Source organism: Chaetodon trifascialis, chromosome 11 (assembly GCF_039877785.1).
Source record: "Chaetodon trifascialis isolate fChaTrf1 chromosome 11, fChaTrf1.hap1, whole genome shotgun sequence".
In the NCBI taxonomy this organism is placed as follows: Eukaryota; Metazoa; Chordata; class Actinopteri; order Chaetodontiformes; family Chaetodontidae; genus Chaetodon; species Chaetodon trifascialis.
In genome coordinates, this window is record NC_092066.1 from 7,397,085 (window position 1) to 7,423,789 (window position 26,705).

At 44.0% G+C, this 26,705-nt stretch overlaps 1 protein-coding gene across 12 annotated transcripts in view; it reads left to right on the top strand.

Moving 5' to 3' along the window:
• The window catches only part of LOC139338632 (receptor-type tyrosine-protein phosphatase F), a 162,684-nt gene that overhangs the window by 63,984 nt on the left and 71,995 nt on the right, over positions 1-26,705 (top strand). For all 12 annotated transcript variants that reach the window (XM_070973819.1, XM_070973823.1, XM_070973822.1 and 9 more), the window contains exons 3-4: positions 4,249-4,394; positions 5,336-5,477. In XM_070973819.1, coding sequence (XP_070829920.1) covers positions 4,249-4,394; positions 5,336-5,477 — 288 coding nt within the window. The remainder of the gene's footprint in view (positions 1-4,248; positions 4,395-5,335; positions 5,478-26,705) is intronic.

Here is a 26,705-nt window from a genome sequence, read left to right on the forward strand (position 1 = left end):
GCCCCGGAAGAGGATCAAAGAGGGAACAGTATAGCTGCTCAGGAAACACACTATACAGTAACTCTGCTTTGAGAGGATCAGAAGAGAGGAAAACTGTAAATGAATAAATATTTCAGTAAACCGTTTTATCCATTCTCTTAAAATCTCACCTGTTGTCCAGTGTTGTTTAATGTTCTCTGTACATTGACAGGTGTTCCTGATCACCCTCCTCCTTGAGATCTATCTAGTGAAAAATCAAACATCTGTAACGCGACCGGAGTTCTGGAAACCCCCGTAGCTTTCATGTCTCGAATGACCTCAGACCACACAAATACTGCTGCAGGCATTAGGTTAACTGAGAGAAGCTGTTTAATCCCCCTCACACAGAGCGATCAGCAGCCTCTAGGCTCCTTCAGTACTGTCTACACCAGGGATCTGTGCAGATTTGTCAATAGTGTGCCCTCACATTTGAATTTCAAGTCAGCAGAGCACAAATATGCATCCTTGTGTTTTTAAGAGAGAGTACACCTGCTCTGTGTACAGCCTGCAGCGTAAATGCAAAACAGGCCTGTTAAGAATGCTACTAATAATACTAATAACTACTGCTAGATTAAGCTAGCACTTTTTAGCATGTTTTTTTTTTAATATTAGGCATTAGAAGGGTTTGCATTAATTTCCCTAACAAGCGCCTGATTTGTTTGATAATCAGCTTGTCCGTCAGGATGTGTGGTAGCATAGAAGAAACACCTTACTAATCCCATAAAATGAGACAGGGAAAAGGAAAATTGAGGGTTTTCACTTAAGTGTTTTTTTTTTTTTTTGCTTTAATTAACTAATTTATTCTGTTCATTATTTTAACATGAAAGCCTTTTTGCTCTACTAACAACAAATGTGTTTTTTCCTCCACCGCCAGCCACGCTGCTGTTTGTGTGCAGCAGCTCCAGATCCACTGTTTTGCATGTGGATCACTTTTTGATCTTTCTGATGCATTGATTTGCTAATTAGAGCCAGTAGATTGAAAGATTGACCTGTAGTCAGGATATATTTATCTAGTTTATCTGCTTTGATTTTGAGAGAGTTTGGGTGTTTACATAAAACGCTTGATAGTAATTAGAGCAATGCTGATCACGTTAGCGTGAATAAACTAAATGTGGTAAATGAGGCATTCATGAGTTGATATAACTAACTCTGTCTGTGGCACCTTGCTGGGCCTGATAGCTGTGGCAGCGAGAAGAAGGCATGGGTTAAAGCCATGTGTGTCAAGATAGGAGTTTGAATGTGATGTATCACAGCTTTGAAAGAGTGCAGCTCAAAGCTTGCAGTCTCTGGCTAAGTGAAGGATTTGCATAGGTAGGCTTATGTGTTTTCCACCTCGTCCCAGCCTTTGTTTTCATGTGACAAGTGCCTGACAGCTAGGAAAATGGGACACAGCAGAGAAAAAGGGTCGAGTGTGGATTTTGTCTCTCCAAGAAAAGAAGTGACAAAGCCAGCAGTTTGATATCCTCATCCGCAAGTGGGTTCACAGTGATGGAGGAACTCTGCAGTCTTAGTCCAAAAATAAATGCTCCTGCCCTTTAGTTGGAATTTGTTGGGACCACTACTAACCCTGTCCAGATTTTGTGATTAAATCCTGGTGAGATCTGGATTAATGCTGGACAGCTCAGAGTTTGCCATAGTTTCGCCTTTGAGTCATAGGTTAACTATCAAAATGCAGGGGGAAGCTTGTTTAAGAGGATTAATACAGGAAAAGCTCAGCGAGGACCAGTCTACCCTTTTCTTCCACTTATCCCTAAAAATCCTCGTGATGTCTAAGATCCAGCGGTTCCTCTCTTAAATGTTTGTGGCAACACATGAGCTTACATCCTTAAATTTGAAGCATGTGCCGAGAGCTCTTTAATGCTGCCGGATCTTCCATCTTAGCAACACAGTGAAAACCCCTCACATCGACTTCAGTGGAGCTGCTGTGGACAGATGCTAGCGGTAACACTTGGAAATCAGAATAGTGATAATCAGGTCTTGAGGATTCCAACCCAGCACCCTTGCACGCACAGATGCATGCTCAGGCATACACTCGTAAGAGCTTATCAGGTGTGAATCATTAGCGCAGCTCTCCTGCTGCTGCCTGCGTGTGTGTCACAGTCACATCCCGGTGCTGTAGAAAAGGATTTATTACTGTGCTGTTGGCAGTCTAAATCTTGTCCGTGGGAGAACCAGGACGAAAATATCATTCAAATGTCAGGTGGGTTTAGGTACTATGAAGGGGTCACAGGTCGCAGATGGATGGATGGATGTGTTGGATTACTGTGTATCGCCAAGTACACATAAGTGCCTACTCACACACTACACTGCGCCACAGCACACTTCAGTCCTTCAGTGTTATGTAAAATGCTGGGCATTTGTTTGTCATTGTTAGCTTATCATGATTGTTTCTTAAACTGAGGGCTTTAATCTCTTTTGCTAATTTGAGAGTTCTTTGACAAGGACCCACTCCCATGGAAAACAGGTTATAAAATGGATCATTACAAGAATAAATAATGAAGTCGTGAAGAGTGGTGTCTCATAGTGCGTTCCTGTATTGAGGAAACTGAGCAATTTTAAGGTATTACGCTCTGTTTGACTGTGCTGCAGCGGTCTGTTCGGCCAGTCTGAAAGTTTGCACTTCATTTGGTGCAAGCATTAAGACGACTTGTAGAAGATTTTTTTTTTTTTTTTTTTTTACACAAATTTCAGTACATCACGGATTACCCTGCATGGACAATAAGCCTTTCTTCAGGAGCTGTTAAACATCTCATATGTCTGCGAGTGCCTCTGTCCCTCCTCCCAGCTGCCTTTGTGTGCGTGTAACCATCTCACATCAAAGTGCTATGTTTGCACGCACCTGTCACTGCCTGCATGCTGGCGGTGTCTCTTTTATTGTATACCGCCGTATTATTTGAACAAAGCGCCTTTGCAGAGATGTCCTTCAGCAAGGACGACAGCACTACTTTGCTCTCCAGCCAAGTGAGGGTAGAAGTTCATGATGTAGCGGGTAGAGATGGAGAGCATGCTCACTAAAGTCCATGTCAGAAAGAGGAGCAATGCTATGCCAACTAGATATTGACCCACCCCACCTTCTCCCACCAATGTTATATTAGAAGACATAAAATAGGAAAGATGGTGGCAGCCAATGCTGGACTTTCCCCAGCGTGTGCTCAACGAGGGAAGGCTGTCGACTCCTCTGTGTACACAGCATAATGATTTCCCCCTTTGTGCATGTCTCCACGGAGCGGTCTCCCCGCCACCATTGCGGTTTAGGTGTCCCCCACCTCCCTCTCTAATGACTCTGGAGATGAAACATGAGCTGATGGAGCCGGTAATAAGGACGCTGTGCTACATTGTTGAAGCCAGACTGGTATTATGCACGTCTGAGACTGTAAATGCAGCACAAAGCGGCTATAGCGTGAAGCTAAGGTGTGCTCATTGTACCATCTTGTCAACTTAGACGATCCGTCACTGAAACACACACTCCATTGTCCCATGTATAATGATGTTGGGTGTGGTGCTCGGTTAAAAAAAAAAAACCCTGAAGGCAAACAGGGGAACCTCGTTTCTAGGTGTTCCCCATGGTAGTCCACTGTGTTGTTGTAAACAGGCATCATTTAAGAAGTCACAGAGAGGTTACAGGATCACGACATAGTAGCAGCTTTGTTTGAATTTCAGGACGCACCAACCGGTTTTAATGCCCCACGGGCCAAAAATGGCTGTTGAATGCTAAATAACCCGCTTAACTCCCAGAGTGTCTAATTTAGCAGCGTCTCACTTCTTTGTCTGCGATTTTTGCATCATTTGTGGAAGAGCAGGAGTTTATCTGTTTATCTCGTTTTATCTGTCGGGTTTCACGCAATCCCTCGTGTTCAATCGATGGAACTTTATTGTCTGCCAGCAGCAGACTTTGCCTTCTTTCAAATGGCATGTCAAAGCGGAGGTGAGAAATTCAACATGATGCATTGACAGGCAGGCTCACAAAGACTGGATGTTTCTCCCGTGACTGAGCTGCAGGTGTGTGCAGCAACAATGCCAGTGTGGGTTTTCTCATTGTTGCCTTTGTTTGGAGAAAGTGAGACCCACAGATAACCAAGTTTTACATGCTGATGTGACGGCCTCTAACATCTCCCCCTCCCCTCTGCTCTCCCTTGCCTCTCTCCCTCTTTTCCCTGCCCCTGCCTTCTTCCCCTCCCTCTTTTTACCGCTTCCCATCTCCCTCTGCCCCCTTCACTCCGGCTCTCTCAGGCTTGCCAAGTTTCGTAAAATCCCCAGAGGACCAGACAGGCATCTCGGGGGGAGTCGCGTCGTTTGTGTGCCAGGCCACCGGGGAGCCCAAACCCAGAATCACCTGGATGAAGAAAGGCAAGAAAGTCAGCTCCCAGCGCTTTGAGGTGAGCACTCATGCGTGACTCTCACATCTCTGAAACGCTCGCATACGCACACACGGGTACACACATAAATACAAGCAGGCACAAGCACAACGCACATGACAAGACATTACAGGCGTGGGCTTCAGACTGCCCCTGCAACCCTCTCTCATTAACTGAGACACATCCACACTCAGCGTTCACACTAAGCACACACTCGCACAGCACACACAATCAATTGCCCTGTCATTGAGCATCACACCAACTCTTCTCTTTTCCAAGCGAGACCAGACAGGCCTCCCTCCTCTTTAATCTCCTTCCATCTTGATTTATATAGTCCTCTTCATCTCTTTCAGTCTTTTCACACCCGCGTCCTTCCCCTTCTGTTCCTCAGCTCCACCGTCTCTGGCCGTACATCCCCTTGATGTGTTACTTGATGTAGTTCCCCTTCCTCTTTTGAACAGTAGAAAGTACCTTAGGTGGAAGCTCACACTGTGTCTGACCAGCCTTTCTTCTGTAACATGATGTAGCTGTGGTGGCTGGGCGTGCTGCTGGGTTATACTCCTGGTTGGTTACTTGATACGAAGCTCTTTGTGATTCTGCCGTGCATTGCTGTGTTTTTGGATATGATTTGATAATATCATTCACTCTGAACCTCACGGTCGATTCTCACTTGCCTTTAAGAGAAAAGGGGTTTTTCATTAGTCATTTTCCGTGAGAACAACAGACTTGTATTTTACTTCTCATTTTGCAGCAGCCCACGGAAATAGGATTTTGAGAAACTGGTAAAGCAGCAAAACTGACACATTTTTTATTCCCTCAGATCAGGAACACAAAATCCAAGAAAACCGCAATCTGCAAGTCTAAACGATTGTTATTCATATGTTGCAATAAAGTGCCTGGAAAAGAAAAAGAGGCCCCTCAAATAACGTTCGTGGCCTTTTGCTTGGCTCCGGCTCTCCCAGGTGATTGAGTTTGATGATGGCTCGGGCTCCGTGCTGCGGATCCAGCCACTGCGCACACACAGAGACGAAGCCATTTACGAGTGCACAGCCACCAACAGCGCTGGCGAGATCAACACCAGTGCCAAGCTTACAGTGCTCGAAGGTAAGATAAGTCTTCTTCTTTTTCACTCTCCTTTCTTTCTCCACCTTGCTTTTCCCTCTCACTCTTTTCTTCAACCCCTCCTCCTTTTCCTGCCCCTGCTGGTTTTTCAAGCTTTTATTCCCATACATCCAAAAGCAAATACGGGTGTTTGACTTAATAATTCATACATAAACATTTGCAAACTCTGTGGATTTCTGGTGTTGGCAGTGTCATGGAGGAGTAGATCTGTTTTAATGTAAAAAAAAATGCAAGGAATGCGTTTTTAAATAAGATAGCGTACAGTTCAGCAATTCAGCAAATCTGTGACCTGGAATCCAGTTATATTGGAATAAACATTCTCCTTTTATTGACTATAATCTTCCAATTATTTTATCTCCCACACTCAGTGAGTTCAACGCAACAAATCAATCCCATAATCAATTAAAAGAATTATGAATTGCCTCATCAGTTGCCCGATAGTGCTAAAAACTATGACTTAAATAAACATTTACAAGTCAGTAATTCCCTGCTTGTCCGGAGAACTTTAAGAAAATCTCTCCACATGGACATATAAACAATTTTTCCACATTTAGGGCTTCCCTCCATGCCCGCAGGCTGGTTTGACCTCCACGGACCTCCTTTCCCCTCCTCGCCCATAGAATTAATGTATGTGATTTATGCAGACAGGGCTTGTGTGCCTCTGCCTGCTCAGCCTTCCATATCACTGAACCCTGAGCGTGGATTTCTTTCTTAGTTGACTGTAATTTTGTCGTGTGTGCGCTCGTCACCACAGGAGTTGATTTCATTAGAAACTTTCAAGAAAAAAGCTCCAGAGCTCGCCAGCGGTAGAATTAAGACCATCCGTAGCCATTAAAGCAGATCCCCTCTCATTCAAATACAGCTTTTCCACCCCCCCGTGCGGATCCCATCTTCCTTACACCCACCCTTCCTTTTCTCTCCGTGCACGCTGATTTGATGATATCATCGGCTGTGCTTGTGTAATCTTCCCGAAGGGACTTTTCTCCAGTGCAATGAAAGGTTTTCTTTCTACCCCTCCTTTGCACTGTATCGTGAGGAATTCTGCCTGCACCCACAAACAGCACTAATGTGACATGAAGCACACGGGAATGAGATGAGGATTAATAACAGCCTTAGTGCTGGGGGGGGGGGGCAAAATAGGAGTCCGAGTTTGGATTCCCTCAGCGAGTGCACGAGAAAGACGGACAGCGGTCTTACTCAACAGTGAGCAACTGTTCTCACCAGCAGACGTGCTTCGCATGAATCCGTCCTCTCTCTGATCCTGTGCTCGTTGTTGTGGCTGCTAACCCCAGAGTCAAGTGCCGTGCAGACACATGCAACACGATGAACTCTTTTATCCATGGGGCTTTACGAGTACGCATTCACTGCATGCATTTTCAGCATGAGATGGCAGTGTTACCACCACCGTCTCCAGGTTTAGCTTGGCCCACATGTGAACGAGCAGTTATTATAAAGTCTTTTCAGGCACAGTGAAATGAAAGTTAAATTCCTGCAATCCTTACTATTTATTTCTCATAATACGCACATTTTTAAGGCTGCGTTCGGTGAAATGCTTCATGATAAGATTAAATGGAGTGACACTGATATGAAAGCGTTGGTGGTGTTGATGATTCCACGAAAGATCAACACCTGAGTCTGCAGCTCTACGCGGAGGTAAGCCGCGTTAAGCTCTTTGTTTTGCTCTGACAAACCAAAACAATGTCGGTTCATAAAAAAAAAAAAACTGTGGACAGCTGCTCTCAGCCTACAAGCTCAAGCAAGCCAGTTAGACGCTACCTGTCCAGAGTGATGTGGCAGACAGCCAAAGCAAACGAGTGACTGGCGAAGTTGAAGTCTTTGTTAAACGTTTAGCGAGGTGAAGAGAGACAGATATTTATTTTCAAAGTAGGACCTTAATGGGATGCTGCCGAGTTGTTATGTATCTGCTGGAAGTTAACAATACCAGCCTAAACTGGCAATGATAACCTTACAGGCCGATATACTGTAAAGGCTTGCTGCTGTGATATTGAGCCTGTCTGCCTGTTACTGTACGAAAACACCTTCATACATACACATATTTGGAAACGTATAGCTTACATTACATTTGATGCAGTCCAGGTGACTCATTGATTTAATTTATCAGCACACATCAAATTGAAGTCAGAGGAATGAAACAACCTTTCAGTCAGTTCGTCAGCATTTCATTTTTTTTTATCAGAGGAAAACTCCAAAGTGTTAATGCAATCACAGAGGCTGGTAGAGAGAAGGCCCACACATCATATTTCATCAAAATAAACTGCTTCTGCTTGTCCAGAACCCCGAGGATGTGCCAGACAACTTAGAGCCTGTTCATACGTACTCACATTCATGCATGTTAACTGACACGAACACACACACACCCTCACAGAGCAACGTCGTCAGCTCGGCTCTATTTTTAGACTATTGTTTGTAGCCTAGCAATACATCAAGTTCATATCAGCAGCACTACACAGGAAAACACTGGGGCAGCACCAAACAAACGGAGACTAATGATCCCCCTTCTTAATGGGCTGGCGGTAGCCTGAAGGTTTGAGAAGTGTCACATCTCAACGTTGCCTTTTCTAATCACATGATAAAATCTGCAGAAAGAGACGGAGAAACCCGCTGAGCTTCTGCAAGCTTGATTCACCGTGGTGCCCTTGAGCAAAGCACAAAAACCAGTGACCAGCATTAGAGGACTGCAGCTGTCCCGGGTAGCTCCCCAGATGTGAACGTGCAAAGAAACACTAAGCTGAGCAATGCCTGAAGACATGTCACGTCTCAGTCGGCCCTAATTGAAAAAATAAGTGTGAGAAAATGACGTAAACAAAAACTTCCTGTTTCTGCATTCCCAAAGAAAAGCCTCACTCTGCCCACACGGCTTAAAGTACATGTGACTATGCATCCGCACGAAGTTGTCATATTACATTGAGCACCCCCATCCAGAGAGGCAGGGAGAATGGTGAAGTCATTATACCACTAAGTCGATCTGGATTATAGCTTTTAGCAGAGCAAAGGAAGGTCGAGCATTAATTATGATTATTTCATATACTGGCTCCTTATTTTCTTCTGCCAATCCTGCAAAATATGGATTATGGCAGTCATATCGGTGCAGTTTACACACACTTTCAGTGTGCACAAAGGAAGGATGTAGTGTATGGAGGAACATGCCAAGGTTCAGGAGTGCAAGTGGATCACTTACTTATGATTTCAATGGATCAAAGTAGATTTTGTGCCAGTGCCACCAACTTTTTATGCTTCAAGAAATCGCCTAAAGGGATTGAACGCATAGAAACGCGTGTCAAAATGGTCATTTATCCAATTCTTTTCACACATTGACTTCACTGGCAGTTAATGTGGCAAGGTCAAAGGCGGACAAATGTTACACAGCATTGTATAGAAAGCTAAGGTTGTATAGAAATGAATGTGTCAGACTGAGCTGTTCTTGGTGTTCTCTCCACAGTGGATGTTGTCTGGTGTTAACCAGTGGTCTTTTTCTAAACCTCAGCAGATGATCAGATTTATGACTGAACAGTTTACCCTGCCGCTCACCTGTGGCAAGTAGCAAAGGCATGTTTTCACACCAAAGCCGAGTCGGGCTTTAGCACTTTTGCAGTCATGAGTCTTGAGTCGCTCTGTAATTCTGTCACGCTGTAACAGCCCAGCTCTTTGTTCGTGGCGGTTCTCACGCCCCCGCCCCGAGAGGTCACACCACTGAGACTTACAAATGGGCCGAAAGTCAGCTCAGCCATCTCTCATTATGAGTGTGTATGATGAACGAGAGACACACACACATACAGCGGTAGTACCATAAGAGCAGAACTGTATTTCTTTATTGTTGTCATACTGTCATAAGTCAAAATCTGAGGACCCTTGGCTATAATCACCTTTTTTACACTGTGAGTTTTTGAATAATGGTCTACATAGAAAAGTAGACTGTGTGTGTGTGTGTGTGTGTGTGTGTGTGTGTGTGTGTGTGTGTGTGTGTGTGTGTGTGTGTGTGTGTGTGTGTGTGAGTGTGTGAGAGAGAGAGAGAGAGAGAGAGAGAGAGAGAGACAGAGAGAGAGGGAAAGAGAGACAGAGAGAGAGCGACAGAGAGTCAGTCTGCTGTCTGCAGGTCTGACCTGTATGGATAAATAATGATGCAGATGATGCTGCAACCAGAGGGGGTGGTGTGATTGAGAAATATTGTTGCTGTCAGTCTTTCATTCCCCTCTCTCTTCTCTTCCCCCCTCTTTCATTTCTCTTTCTGCCCTCTTGTCTCTATAACTTTTTTCTGCTTCTATCTACTCCATCTGTTCCATCCCCGTATCTCTGCGTTAAATATAATGGACAGTGTGGCGGGGGTATGATGTTGCAGGCTAGTATAGAGAGATGACCGGGGGGAACAATGACTCATTACTTGGGTAACGATGCCGATGTTTTGACCTTGAGCGCCCCTCTTGAATTGAACTGCCTCAGTAAATGTTCAGGTAAATGGTGCTTGTCTTGGTGATGTATGAAATAAACTACTGCTGGCCAGAAAAGACATCTCAGCTCACAGCATCCGTCTTAAATGCAGTGCGCTGCCACTTCTCCATGTCAAGGCAATATTTCATATTTTCCTCGCCGTTAACATTTGATGAGCATGTAAAATGTAAAATGCAATGACTCAGATCAAGAAATGACGAAGGTGGTGTCAAAACCGTGCCCTGACACTGATGGTGATGATAAAACGGATGAGGCTCTGGTGTGCATTGGATAAAGTGACTGTTTTCACAATTGGAGGCTGACAGATTTTCTCCAAGACCAGTGCCGAATTCTGATGAAATCGCCTTGAGCAAAATCCTTGAAGGTACATGGTTTTAATTGGCCTCTATCAGCAACCAGGGAACTGCGGCAAGTCCTGGGAAAGGCCTACAGCAACTGAGACTTGTACCTTAGAAATGATAATGTATAATGTCTGCGTGAAAATGAATCAGCAAGCTACTTAATAAGGAGATTTAAAACAAACATCTAATTGGAGGTCAAAGAAAAAACACTGTTGATTTATCTCTTTTCCTGGTGTGGGAATGAAAACGCCCGCAAGACTGTTTGTTCTGCATTACTTCTGCATTTCCAAAACAAGTTGAGAACTAGAAATCTGCAGCCAAAGAGGTTGTTGTCATTTGTGATTTGTCACATGTCGAAAGTTTTTAAGTTTTTTTGTATCAAGTGTTATGATCACTCAAAGTCAGCTGATTAATAGGATTTTTTGGAGCAGAATTTTGAGAAAAACAGGTTTAAAGACAAGAATTCTAAATCAGAACACAAGCAGCTACCTCAAACTCTATAGAAGTTGTTGTAAAATAATTATTTAATGAAAACCCAGTTTCACCAATATTTTGACTTTCGATCTATTTTCACGTTTTCCTGGAAAAGTGCCAGCGCGACATCCGACGGGTTTTCCTAGATTCCACCCCATTTGTGTTAATCAAATATCCTAACAAACCCCCTGAACCACTGTAATGGTCAATAAACGACACATAGAAATGTCAAACTGACGTCTGCAGAGCTCACTGTGACTCAAGACGATCCCTTAAGCGCAAACTCAGGCATATTCTGTGACTTTTCTGCTGTGATGGAGAACATTCTCTTGTCCTTTGGGAGACAGCGGACCTGTCTCTAGAAGGAGGAATGTTATCTAATGGTACCAGATCAAAAGCCCCATCATTACCGGAATCCTCTGCTGTCAGAGCGCGAATTAGAAAGGTTCTCCTTCAGACCAGCTGCACACCTTGTTTGAAGTTCCCTGGCAACTCGTTTCTGAACATGTAGCGTCGAGAAAAAAATGGAATATTTGGAAAGGTCAAGTGAGAAATATGCAAAGACTCAAAGCTTCTGCAGTGGAGTAAAAATAGCCCCTTGCTCGGTGAAAACATGTCCAACATCAAACTTTGGAGTGATGCAGCTACTTGTAATATTAATAGAGTTCTGCCCTCTGAGTCCATTTTCTGCCTCTCAAATTTCGTGATAAGAACAGAGGCCACAATTATACAGCAGTGTTAAAAACTCATCAGTTTCTGCACACAGTTTGAGAAATTTCAAAATGGAATTCAATACAGTGTCCCAGCTTTTACTGTGTTGACTGTATTTATTGGCCCTGTGTTTGGTGGCAGCAAACAAATTATGGCCTCACCGGTTAGAAAAGGCCTTTATTTGCTGGGCATGCATTATAGTCCCTGGTGCAGAGGCAAAAAGTGACTGCGACACAATGCCAGTAATAAATATCTCAGGAGCCAGGCAAGTGCGGACAACAAACCTGACTGGATAAACGGCATAGAAATCGCATTGCGCCTCTTCCCAGGCAAGATAAATACATACAGAGGCTCTATCGGAATGATTTAATACCGAGCCCTGCTCCTCCGACAACTTAATCCTCGCCTTTCCTTCGCACTATTCAAATCATCCACAATGACCAAAATAAGGCCTGTTGTGTAACTGCTATTCCCCCACATTACTTCCTCACTCTCTGTGATTCTGTTTTTGAATGCTGGTGGGTTTCTGTAACGTTCACGTTGCCGTTTTAATAGCCGTTCCTTCATGCTGTTGAGGGAAGTGAGTGGTCGGGTCACGCTTAAACATCACGTACTGTAGGTTTCCCATGAAAACGATGCAAGCCGTGAAAGTTTGGGTTCACTTTAAGAACAACACGTTCGGCTTCTGTTTTTTAGGCAGGGCTGTTATTTGTCACAACATGCTGGAGGAAGACAGAAGCACAAACTTGCATGCACACAAAGCCGTTCAGGGACATGCATCCACACACACATACGCACACACACACACACACACACACACCAATCTACAGGTGTACTTACTCCACCTCCCTACTGTATTTCTGAGCTCCATTGTGACGGTCTGTGTCACAGATTTAATTTCTCCCACCATCTGCTGGCTGGAGGCCCAGCGTCGTAGATCATATCCAGCCTGACAGATACAAACTGCATCTGTCTATGCATGCTTCTCCCAAGGACTCACACAATATGGCGGGGTGGAATCACCCTCCTGGCCACCCAATCTGCATCCTCACATCCTTACCTTCAAGGACTTGGGCATTGGTTAGGGGGACAGTTAGCTTTTTAGCTTTGCTCAGGGTTGGAGCAAGTATCACACTGGGAATTATGTTGAGCTCAATCATAGACTAGCTTTCCACATTGAAAATCAGCCCAACAGATGATATTAAAATTAAGAAAACACTAGATATTCTTCCCTCTTCAACCAGTCAAGCACTGCTATTCATGGCAGTGCAGATGAACAGTCGAGATTTCAGGGGTGGTAGCCCAGCCCAGCCACCACCTTGCTTGCCTGTCCTTGGCAGGAGACTAAATCCCCAAGAATCCCTGCCAGCTCGTTGTATATCTGACCTTCTGCTCCAGTCTTTCTGTGTGTGATCAATAAATTATCATAAAAAATTAAAATCAACTGGGCAGCAGATTTCCAAAAAATGACCCTGGTTAATTGAGCTGTCTCAAGAGATTCATTGAGCACCTGACTAAAATTTCCATGTTGTATGTCGACATCTGGATTGAGTCATTCTCACTCTGAGGCTGTATTTTATCATCTGTACTTGTCCATCAATTGCTCTGTGCGTTTGGCAAGCTCTATCTGCGAAGACTGTGATGTCTGATATCTCTGTGCCGTCAGTGCTGATGATGTCTATGGCCTCAGGGGAGGGGGAGGGAGGGGTTGAGGGAGGGAGGGAGAGAGAGAGAGAGAGAGAGAGAGAGAGAGAGAGAGAGAGAGAGAGAGAGAGGTCAATGGGAAAAAAAACAGTGGTTGATAGAATATAGGTGAACAAAGACAGTCACACCTTTAATTGTATGAGAATAATTCAGAATGTCTTAGCACAGGTGGTGAATGAGAGCGGTTCTTTAAGTTAATCATTACAGCTTTGGCTCCTTCCCGCAACTTTCTAAATTGTTGAAAGCATGTAATTTGGTATTAAAATACCTCAAAACGCATCTGCAGCATGTCCTAATGACTCAAGAGCGGATTTACATTTCTCAAATTTATCCCATAACTTCAACCACTTTGGGAGAAATTCAACATCCTGAAAGGTGTTAAGGAAAGGCTAATGCTGGGACATATTTATCCTATTTTAAGTGGGCCAGTGGTTTTCAAGCAGTGCTTTAGCACGTCAGAGCTTTCCACTTTCTCCCAAAGAACACATTTGTTCAAACTCTGAGCACAAGAAGCGGGGAAAAGAAAATGGTTAAATGAATGCAGATGAAATTCCCCTCAGTATCATTTGATCACGCTGATTTCAACCTCAGTCTTTCGCAGCAGTCTTTTCCGCTCGCTAAACATAAACTAATTATGCCCAGTTTAAGTTACCTTTGCTGTCTCTTGTGTACTGCCACCGACACAAGATCAACACAATAATAGTGACGCTTGTACAGTAACAGTCCTGCAATAAATATTCATTTGAAGATCACAGTGGGGGATGGGGGGGGGGGGTATATCTCACAATATGTCATCCAATACAACACAGTACAAAATACAAAGTTGAATCATCATCTCTTCTTTAACATTCGCTTCGCAGTGGTCTTTATTGCAGAGCTCTTATACTGGATTGCATAGTATTGCATGCATGCATGTAGGTGTTAATACATCCACACTCCATGCTACATCGCACGCACACTAAAATATCGCTGCTTCTGGCTTCTGTCATACATTTATTGAGAGCGGAGCCGAAGCCTGTCACTGGTTTAGACTTGAATTTATGGCCACTGTTGTACGTCAGGACATATTGAACTCCTTGTCTGGATGTTGTCCCTAGGCTTCTGAAGATATTGGAGATGTGACAAGACATGCACATCCGTTAATATCTGCACAGTGTCAGGAAGAGACAGGGATATCCATGAATTGACATCTGCTATTAAATATCTTCCACAAACAGATGCAACAGGCTTTCATTATTCAATTACAGATTTTACTGAAGGCTTGTTTGTGAGAGCATGACTAATGTGACTATCGATAGTGTTTCACCATGCATGCATTCAGAGTGACAGAGTGCTTCGGCCGTTAGAGCGTTAGTGAGGTAACAGGTAATCTTTTTTGCCTTTTTGCCAAGGATTGATTCATTTTTGTTAGCCCCAACATTTGCATGCACTTGCTCCTGATTATTCGGTATAGTGCCTTGTTTCTAAACTAGACAAGAGGCCAGCATGGAGGGAGAGAGCCAGACATCTCAATGTGAAGATCCAGTATTTTTTCCAGAAATATAAGCTGTCTCACTGAATATGAACACACAGAGTGATGGAAACTGTCACTCACAAATGTGCACCTGAATCAAATTGATATTTGAAGGGTCAAGCGCAAGTCAAACGTTTACTTACACCTCACCAGTCTGAGCCCTGCAGATAGCTACAGTGTAATTTTGCAGCAAATCAATTTGTTCATTGCTTCATGCTGTTCTTCCTACTTCAGTTAAAAGTCTTTTATGCTCAGCCAAGGTTCAACCTGTCCCCCGACCTGGGTGCCACTCAGCATTTTTATAATCAACAGTTGCTAATAAAGAGGTCTCTTACATGTAATCTTCTGTCCATGGCACAGGAAAACCATAACACTTTAGCATAAATTGTAAATCAGAAGCGGGCTGAAATGACTAATGAGATTTTCTGGACGGCTGATAAAAGCAGACCTTATTTTAGAAAAGGTCCAGAAATCAATCTGACTTTTTTCAGACAACCAAAACGTATTAAACCAGACGTTGCTGCAGAGGCACTACTTATGACTTTGAGCTAGCTTTGTTGTTGTACTGTTGGTTTGTATAGATGATTTAATCCAAATGCCTTGATGTGTATAACAGTGAAAGCTGCCTGCACCCGTCTCTCTCCGTCTCTGAATCATGCGTAACCAATGAGTAGCTAACACTCCAGACAGCACACCAGAAAAATAGAAATCCCTGTACGATGGAAGATAATTAACAGCCTAATATGAGAGCTCTGCAAATTGATTGACCCATGTGGTCATTTTTAGGCCACAGTTGTTACGCTGAAGCGCATTTATCCTTGATAGCGTTTCTAAAGTTTTGCCCACCCTCATTTATTTAGTACAGCGCATCACCTCAAAAATGACCAAGGTAGCACACGACAGCCACTATCTCAACATGTGATTCCAGATCCATTTTTGTTATGTTGTATTTACAGAATCATACTGTGCAGATGTTTTTGTTTCAGTAGAAGAATAATAAAGTAAAAGCAATACACAGTGCAGCGGAACAGTGTTGCCCTGGGCCCGTACCCCTGCAGGTAAAGAGCGAGGTCCAGCTTACAGCTCTGCAGGCCAGTGAGTCAACGGCTCCCAAGGCCCTGACTGGCTATGGATGGATGGGCCTGCTGCATGTCAGGGGAGTTCTAATACCTACACTCAATGAGCTGGCTAATGGGAGTCCTTTCACCCTGACCCCCTTTCCTCACACATTTACACACCAAGCCCTCTTGGCTTACCCACTGGGCCATAGAAGGCAGGGGAGAACGGCTTGACTCACTATCAGCCTTATAGCTTGGCCTTAAGCTTGACATTTTTCTCATGTTTAAGAGGCATAGTCCCATTTTCTCTAAGCTGCTAAGCTGTGTTTTTCAAGGTTGTAGTTGATCAGTCTATTTACAGCTGTCAAAGGCACTGTTGCTTTTGCATGCATTACTTCTGCATCAATATTTTCAACCCGTTTTGCAAGGGAAGGTTGACTGAGCAAGCATGTGTTCAGGTCTTTTCAGCTTACCACTCACAGTTTCAGGACATGTCCACACCGAGTAGTCGGGAGCACTTGTTCTTTTATTATTTGTAACGTACGAAACCTCACCCCATTATTGACTGTTACTGTCGGAGAAAGCGGGCCCGTGTCCTTTTGTGATGAAATAGCAGTGAGGTTAGAACCTCACCACAGGATTGTACCAGCTACCTTAAGAGTAATGATACAGAGATCTAAACACACCTAAAAACACTCATAGCTGCACGCTAATTCCAGCATTGATGAATTTATTGTATTTGCTCCTTTGAGGTGAGCAGTTAATAGGTTATGCCAAAATGTGATATTTTTGAACACCCAACACTTCGTCAAACCACTACAAAGTTGAGCCTGTCGACATTGACTCACAGGCTCTGTCTATTATTCATTATCTCTGACTGAGAGAATAAGTAAATGCGGTCACAGGAGCCCAGTCATTGAGGATTTAATTAACAGAACCTGCCACATTCCACTACATCCACTGCCTTTCTCAGAACTCATAAAAGCCATCCCTATCTGCCGTAATTACACTAAACATGTCACAATAAAGCTCTGCCCATGATTAATTTGAGTTGTGGAGAGGATCAATTAATTCATTTATTTGCAAACCGCCGCTTTGCTTCCTTTTGTAGGCCGATTTCATTAACCGTCACGCTTCCTGATTTTTGGTCCTGTCCTTGTTCTTTTTTCCCGACACACCTGGAGGAATTGCCTGTCTTATTAGCCACATCGTATTACCACAGAAATTTACCATGAGCCCTCAGGCTTTTCCATCTCAGAGGCAGTTGTATTAAAATGAGTAGTAAACCACAAACCGTGTACTCTGTAATACTATAATCTCAAGGGTCTTCAATCAAACTCCTGTTGGTAGGACCACAAGGCAAGAAGTAGAGTTGTAATCTCAAAATGAAAGCCTACAGCTGTGCTACTCATATAGCATAGTTAATGGAGGATGTGATTCTGTGCAGCAGTGCTTGTCCCACAAGGTGACTCAGTCAGCACAACCATGTGAATTCAGAAGACCACCCTTGGGTTGCAGTAATGGTCGGAGGCCACGGTTATGTACTAACTGGTGCGCTGCAGCATAAATAACAGGCGCGGGGCATCTGGCAGGGCCGTAGATCATACTGACGACAGTGGAAGTATGATATCAGATAGGAGAAAAAGGGTAGAGATGAATAGGAAAGTGGAAAGAGGGAGCTGATAAAAAGAGGGGGGGGGGGAGGAAGGGAAGGAAGGAGTTGGGGGGGAATTGGATGACTGTTATTGATTATCTGCCTGTAGGCAAGGAAGCAAAGCCAAATGTTCTGCTCAGCCAGACAAAAAAGTGTATTATTTCAAAGGTCATGGCATGCATTACAGTCTTTTTACTCCACGTACACTTGGATAAACAGCAGAATAACAGCACTCTGATTCGACCACACGCACGAACGTAGCTCGTATTAGCAGCGACATTAGCAGTCGTTTTGTTCTGACTTTCCTTGCAGCGGTCCGTTGTGTGCAGGTGTGTCTGTGCCTGCAGTTCATGTGTTTGTTTGATGTGCTACTATCTCTATAGCAACTGCTACAACACCTGGTCTAAGAGATAGCGTGGCAGAGAGAACCAGCTTGACAAGATGTTCAGCCGTGTTTCACTGCACATTTCATTGCACAATGTACATTTGCCCCCATTTCCATGGAGATTTTCACCATTTTCATGTCATTACAACAGTATTACATCAATGGCCTCCTTGCCGGGTCTTTGATGTTGGGGTGTGCCGTGTCATCCCCGCTGAGGAGACCTCTGCAAGGGGAGCTCTGCCAACTAGTATTTCTCTGAGGAGCAGGAGGGTCCTGCTCACATGCCCCTCATGGCAGAACATGTGAGAAAACTCCTTGCCCTCCAATGTTTTGCATGTCAAAAGCGCCAAAGCACTTACATGAATACCAGCTGGATCGTCTGCCTTTTTCTGGGGCCTATTAGTTGCTTCTTCAGTGTCACAGCATTTTAGAAAAATATCTGTAAGTGCTGCCATACCCATCAGACACATGATGACTGAACCACAGGAAATGTTAATAAGCAACAGTTGAAATGATGCATTTTTACCGTAACTGGAAATGCAGTTATCCCGGATACCAGTGTCCAACAGATTGTAGTGTGATCATCACCTTTGTCTTCCTCATAAATGCACCCACCCGTTAGCCATACCTGCTTATCCTTCAGGGTCGCAGGAGGCTGGAGCTGATCCCGGCTGACCCTGGACAGTTGCACAGACAGAGACAGACTCACACTCACGCCTACTGGCAACTTAGAGTCACCAATTAACCTAACACCTGCATTTCTTTGGGAGAAAATAGGAGCACCTGGGGGGAGCCCACACAGTCACGGAGAGAACATGCAAACTGTACACACAAAGGCCCCCAGCCAGCTGGCAGGTTTGATCCCAGAACCAGCCTTGCCAACCGCTGTACCTCTTTGCCGCTCCTCATAAATCCTCTGCAGTTAAACATTTTCCAAGTGAACTTGCTGAATGTTTTACACACCATCAGCCATCCAACTATTCATAGAGCTCTTGCAGTTGAACTCATGTTAGCTTTGGCTTTCTGTTTGCACCTCCTGCTGCAGCTGACACCTCTCACACACTTCCGTGTCTAAGGCAAATGCAAATGCCTGTCTCGACCATGTTGTTGGCTAGAAACAGCCTCAGGGCACGTGCTTTGTTTTCGCAGACGGCCTGTCTGCTTTTCAGTGCCAGATTGACTCGAGACCAGTTGAGATGTAGACAACACTCATTGCACTATATTTAGTCTCCCTCGAAGTTTGGACAAGCACAAAGGTGAATAATTAAAAGGGTTTATCGGTTAGACATAGGAAACACTGAGACTCTAATTTACGTAACACCTTTACTAAAACAGCTCTCTCAAACTTCCAGGCACCAGCTAAGAGCTTATTGCTACACATACTTACACACAGGCAAATAAACACCAAAGTGACCTACATATTCTCTAGAAGTACACAAACCTTTTTTTTTACCTACAGTAGAAAGACGGTGCACTGATGTATGCTTGAAAGGGTGGATTTTAGAACAGTAATATTTCATGAGGCGAGTGGCTGTGTTGCTGTCACTGTGGTCCTTTGGTTGGCTCTATCAAAGGAGACATCACCTTTAATTGTTGTCATCCATCACTTGGCAACAGGCATGCGTGGAGATCATAAGGCCTTTTATTCCTCGCTCGAAGTGAGATCGGCGCAGATGTATACGCTGAAGAATTTAAGAAAGGCCTACTCTGTCGCCTTAATTTTTTAAGGCACGCGCTGATGCTGAATTAGATTAACTATTGATACAGAATGAAGCAAGATGCTGTGGGCAGCTTGCAAGCATACACACAACTCCTGTTCATGTACGTAGTGGCAATGTTTTCTCATGAATATTCCTAAACATATGTTTCATGACTGCATGTTCTCTCTGAAGGGACCCTTTTCTGGTGTAACTCCAACTTAAAACATTCATAGCAGCACATGTCATTCACTGCGTTTTGCACTCCAGTATAAGGAGGAAGGAGATACTCGGGCGCTCTGAAATGGAAATGAGGCAGGGATTTTTTTATGCAGAGCTGTTGTATGTTGTGCCACTGTGTCAGGGCTCCCCTGTTATGAAGGAACTGGGGTGTCTGGAGTGTTTTCCCCCATTGAGATTAGTGTGTTTGGGCTGAGGGAAAAACGCTGGCTGACGTTAGTGTGGGATTGAGCTCCAGCAGCCTCCCAGTGGGACACGAGGACAGGGACGGGTCTCTTTCAGCAGGGCTCTGATTAGACCCATCGCCCTAGCTGCCACGCTCCACTCACACTGGTAATTGGAGCTGGCAGGAGGTTGGCATGCACCCCTCCATTGCCCCCTTCTCTTCGCCTCCCGTCTTCTGTCCTTTTTACTTTTTTCCCTCTCTGCTCTCATCTACATCTTACCTCACCTGCCTGTGGCTGTTACAGCAGAAGCCCACCTCCTTGAAACAGCAGTTGTTGATTACTGTTTCATGTTTTCTGAATTTCATTAATTACTATTGGGTCTTCTCTTTACAAATTACTAGTGCAGTGCCTGTTCAAAAGGCGCCCTTTGGAACGGGCCGATCGCTTGGCCTCCGTGTTGCTGCTTGCAGCATTCTTGAGAACCGCTCATCAAACAACTTCACGCTCAAAATGCGCTTCATTCAAAGTGTTCATTCCAAAAGTTACATCGCCGATGCCTGAAATGTTTGAGTTTAGCAGAAAAAAATGTTAAACTTGCTGAGTGCTCGTGCTCAGGATGCAATGAGTGATGGGCATTTCAAGCAAAAAAAGCCTTCAGCTTAATGGCGTCTGTTTGAAAATCAGCTGGCTGCTGTCATTGCTAACAGGGAGTTGGAACCCGGCTGCCTCTGGGAAAGCGTTCACTCTGAAGGTTACATAGCTGTTACTCGAAACGTTTGAGTTCAGCAAGACAAAATGGCAAACTTACAAGACTTTGCCGCAATATAACGTCTCTGGTCTGTCCAGCTTCTCTTTCTTCAGCTGTTCTCGAATGTACTGTCGAGTGATGGAGACTGCGCTGCATGCTGTTTGGTGGCGTAGCAGTTAATAGGGGTCCACTCTATATGCACAGTGTGTTCTCCTGGCAGCACTAACACACTGCTAATAAATATGTCCTGTGGATCTCAAGAGCTTGCACTCGACACACACTTCCTCGGGTCCTCAGCAGTACACCCGCCAAGCGCGCAGTCGAATGGATGAACGGCTGTGGAGGAAATGGAGGGACAGACAGAGACTCCTTCCATTTTATTTAGATGTTTCCAGTCTTTCCCCATGCTTTGTGTATAGACAAGGCCCCCACTGCTATCCTAATTGAGTAGCACAACCCCTCTGAGCCATCACCTCCTGCCCTCTCCTTTCTACCACACTGCTGTAACCACTGTGAGTAAGTTCATCTGCAAAGCTCGTATTGCAGTGTGACTGCGTGACAAACAGCTGTCGAGAGAACAATGGTCCTTATTTTTCACTTCGAGGAGGAACCGGTTCATGCATACCTAGCTGTGCATATGACGCCTGTCTGGCTTTGCCTCTGGCCGAACTCATTTTCACATTCAGGATGTTACTTTTTGTTGTAACAACTGTATCACGGAAGCCTTTTACAAATCAAACAAAGTCCCATTAAATATCACAGCTTTAAAGACTCGTCAGTATGAGACATCTGCTATGAGATCAGCAGCAGTACAATGGTTCGCATGCACCATACATAATTGTTTGTGATTGTTTAGTCTGCATACATGCGGAATAAATTACTGCTTTGATAGTTACAAGTGTCACACGTTGCATTGGTATTTTTTTGTTCAGGTTTTTGTTTTACGTTGTTGTTGTTGATGTTGCAGCACCGTTCATCTTAGTAATAACGTCCTACGGGACATTATCGCAGGATTCTCGCCTTACTTGTATTTTCCTGCCCGGGCTAGACAGAGAAGTGGAGCTTTTTTTTTGATGAATTACGCTCCAGCACAAGAGGGCCTTTTTATTAAAAATGCCCTCTATCTTGACAAACATCAACCTGCATCGCCTGCACTATTTCATTGGATTCTCTCCAAATTTCCCCCATCCCTTTTCTTTTCCCTTCAAATTAAAGAGGACTGAACAAAGGCATGTCTTTGTCTTCTCGGGATGACAAGTTGGCAGACGAGACCAGCCGCAGGAGGAGCTGTAGTAGGAACAGACAGACAGGGCTCAAGTCCTACCCATGAGCTCGACAAGATCTTTGATAAGTATGTGTGTAGAGAGAACTCTCAATTATTCTTTTTTACCAAAGACCAAGGACATTGGCAGCTTCAGAAAGCCGTGTTGGATGTGGGCCGCGTGGTTTTGCAACTATTGCAAGAGAAAGAGAAATCTCACCTTTTCATGCTGAACATTATGTTAACATTGTAGCCAAATTAAAGTATTAACTGTTAAACCTTTTGCAAGTTACAGAGTTCTTTGTGGGTGAATTACAGTTAATCTCCCTAAATATTTCCCAAAAAGTCTTTCATGACATTTAAAACAAATCTCATACAATCTGGCGTAGTATAAGTACATCAAAGAACGTGATTTGGAAGAGCTGAATCTCAGTGATGGTCCGAGCCCAGGCTCCTGCAGCAGAGAGCTAAAAATGTCAGAGAGCGAAAAGCATTCTAGGTCCAACTTGTCATCTGAACATTCACTCATTCATTCATCTTCTATACCGACTGTCCCTTTCGGGGGTTGCGGGGGGGCTGGAGCCTATCCCAGCTGTCAAATGGTGAGGGGCAGGGTACACCCTGGACCAATCGCCAGTCGATCGCAGGGCAACATACAAGACAGACAACCATTCACGCTCACACTCACACCTAAGGACAATTCACCAATTAACCTAATGAGCATGTTTTTGGTGTGTGGGAGGAAGCCGGAGAGAACCCACGCATGCACTGGAAGAACATGCAAACTTCACACAGAAAGGCCCCGCCCAACCCGGGGATCAAACCGGCGAACTTCTTGCTGTGAGGCACGCGCTCTACCTGCAGTGCCGCCATGCCGCCCCCATCTGAACATTAAAGATATTTATTATCTTTGCTCTTTGTTTCACGTTGTAACAGGCCGCCTGAGGTTTTGCTCTTGTGCTTCTATCAGAACAGTTCAGTTTGTCTTTATACATTGTTTTTTATATTTCTATACCAATTAAATCATTTTTGTTTGCTCACAAAATTGAACTGCTATTATGTATTTTGTACTCATCTTGGTTATGATACCCCAAGAGTACCGAACCTTCAATATTCCCTGCTTTGAGTACAGAGCACACAGTGGAAATAACATTGAAGCTGACCGTTGCTCTGCCTCCTACATATGCATTATATCTACTGTACACGCAGCCTGGCCAGTCTTCCATTCAGCAGCTCCCCATGTTAGAACTGACGCACCGAGTGAAGCCGCGTTGCGCTCTCCGCTAATCAGACATACCGTGACAGAAATGTCTGCCAGTTGTAACAGTTCGTTTGCAATGCAAACATTAAGTAGAAGTTGGGGTGGTTTCATGCATGAGCTTTGCAGCAGCGTGCTTTGCAGCAGCGTGCTTTTTAAAGCGCGCTCTGTTTTTTGCTTCCTGATATGACGAAGCCGCTGACTCGTGTAATAACTCCTTTGGGGTCTTTCGCCCTGTTTTACCAATGGTTTGCATTTTTCACAGCCCAGGAATATTTGCCAATAATCTTAATAATAAATATTCTGTAGGCAGCAACATAAGAGCGCTTGATGAAAAATATCCAATGTTGATATTGCAGTTTTGTCAGTCCCCCCAGTAAGGCTGGACACTTCCTTCTGTGGGCAAATGGATGTTACAGACCTTGAAGTCGCTGCAGGTACATTTTGGAGGAAATAGAACAAATCTTTGGACATTCACCTCGAAATACGGGATGACAGACTTCACTTCTCCTCTGTTCAATCCCGAGGGTAACTGCCTAGATGTGATTGACAGGACAGTGTCATGCCTCATTGATTCAATTGGTTTCCACCATATAGTTACTTTATACTAGACCTAGAGGCAAGCGGCACCTTTTTCTGGTCAAGAGATGAAGCGATTTGGGGCGCTCAACCATTTTTTATGTACAAACTGTGGGAGTCAGCAGAGGACTAGTAGATAGACTTAAATGTACAGTATTTTCTTCACATCCACGCCTTCATATTTGATTGAAGATGAGCCACCTGCTCTATGCTGTGTGCAAAGATAAGGCTGTTAAACACTATCTTTTTTTAAGAAGATTTCTACTGAGAAATAAAAACTGGCACATTTTCTGAAAATTAAATGATTAATGTACTCAAAAAAAGGAAGAAAAAAAAAAGTGATGAAATGTTTTGGGGGCCTCTAGCTTTGCCAAAATCCAGATGATAACTCAATATGAAATAGCGTTGCTGCATCACTGCACAGACATGCATAGCACCTAATTTAATTCTACTGCAAGGTCCCCAAACACAGCCGACTGTCCCTGAACACAACCACCTGAACCCACACCAGCTGTACCTCCCACCCAAGTGGATGCACGCATGAGAAAATTGGGTCCATGTCAGCAGCCTCAGAGGGACGTCCTCACAGCTGATCTGTGGCCATTATGAACATGTTCTAAGTGAATTCAAAGTAGGTGACTCCAGAGTTCATCTCCCTCTGGGTTTCGTATTATTTAATGATCTACCCACATTGCAACTTAAAAGGAGAGTTACAGAGAAATCTATCGTTTCGCTCATCTTAGGCCGCCATTTTTCCTCTATGCTGCTCTCCTTCTCTTTGAAGGTTAGAGTGAGCAAACCACAGAGGAACGCAGGGTGCTACTGTTACCATTATTCATACAATGACAAAGTGCACAGTATTATTTCATTGTGCTGTAGTTGTCTGTTTTGTAAAGGTATCCTGATTTCAGTTGGGATGTCTGAAAACAAATCCTATATCGTCAGACAGGAACCAAGCCTCGCCACAAAGATAAAAGGACCATCCAGAGATCTGTCAACTACATCTGAATATGAGACGGTCCGGGCTGTGGGCCAAACACAAGGGTGAAGGGAGCAACTTGCTCTGCTGGGATCAGAACAAAGTACAACACCCATGCACCTATTCATGTTCCAGCCATATAAGTTTGCATATGGATTTTTGACTCAGACAAGCCAAGCGAGACGGAAAACGGAGAAAATTCCATTCAACGCATCCCTTAGACTCCATCTTAAGTTAGACAGCCATCTTGCTGAAGTAATCTTAGAGGCAATCAGGGTGAAATCAAAGCACAGGCCCGAGCTCTAAACGTCTGCTTAAGAAAGCAGATAAAATGCGGCAGTAACACTTCGAGTGGAGCCAATCTAGTCAGTAACAAATGAGTCAAGTAGAATTTTAAAGGTGCATTCATCGGGTCGTGGAGAATCATTTCTTGTGACAGAAGATATTTGTTTTGTGTGTGATCAGTCTAGAGTGAACAACAACTTGCGCGCACTAATGAGGGATGTGTGCAGAAAACGTCTGTTTTCACAGCTCTGTTCTCCCTCCCGGTCGTACCTGCATGCAACTGGAATCTAACACAGTTGACCACTCCAAGGGGGGAGCTGGAGATTTAACGCCTTAGGCCGAGAAAGTTTGGTGAAACTTTCCTTTTTTCCCTCACCTATCTTAACACACTGAAATACATTTAAATTTTAAGAAGGCCATTCTGTTACAGCCGTTCAGTATTACCTTTGCGACACTGTAATCCCATTCTGGACACAATTTCCTCAAGTTTCCCGAACAGCCGAATCTCCACCTCGTGTTAATTTGATTCATCCCTGCAGACTAACTATCATTTGCTTATTCTTAACCTGCAGTTAGGTATCTTCTGATGGTGAGCCAAAGGCAAGGGGTTACAATCATTAGCACTGTTCTAAGCATTTCATCTCAGCACTTTGGCCCCAAGGACACATCTACATACTGTATGAGGAAAGAGATAAAAGAGATTACAAGTTTGAGAGCAGGCTGATAATAATACCTCTCAAGGGCCATTGTGTTTCCTCTTGATTAACACTGAGGTTAAATTAGGATTTATCATGAGTGCAGGTGGGGGGCTGATTTAGGATTTGCAGCACAGTTTTTGTGACAAGTTCGAAACCATTGCAAAGCATATCACTCATTTAGGGCATTTCCTGTAAAGATAATTCTGTTTCTGTTTCACGACCAACAAAACTCTCACAATAACAACACGGTTGTGTGTTATCTTGTTGAATCTGACTGTCAGAGAGAATGAAGTGTTCCAAGTTGAAAATATGTGACTGATGGTGCAAAATGACGCAACTTGTCATTACAGAGCGAGACAGCGCTGAAGTGGGTGTTGAGTGGTGGTTGTCAGTTTCAGGCTAGTAAAAATACAGCTAAAGAGCTGTTTACTCTCAAGACTGGACTCTATGTTTTCCACAGTGGAAACACATACTGTAAGTGTTTAATGTCACTGGTAGTTAATGCTGGGAAGCACGTCTCGCTGATGGGGTTTGGACTCCGAAGTGCCAATGCAGAGCACGACATAGCTAGAAGACTGTTCATCGTTCATATTTTGATAATCGATGATGTAATGTCAATATATATTTGAGAAAAGGAGACGCTCTCGCAGCAGAGTGGGAAGAGGGATTATACTTTACTGTATGTGTTGTCATGGATATGCTGTTACATCCATTATGATGAGTTGGATTATTCAAATAGGTTTGTTTAGCTTGCTAAGCCTAAGGCGGCTCATTTATGCATGGGCGCCCAGAGGCAGATTGCAACTATCCTTTCTCTGTCTAAACCTGAGACTCCCCGTGCCGAGTAATAAGCCTGCTATGATAATCAATCAGAGACAGGATTTTTTTCAACCGAATTTGAAATCCAAGTCATACCACTGTTTATTCATTTGTGTATGCGTGTGCTGTCCTTACTGCTCGGCCTGTAGCACCTGAAACCTATCGACTCTCT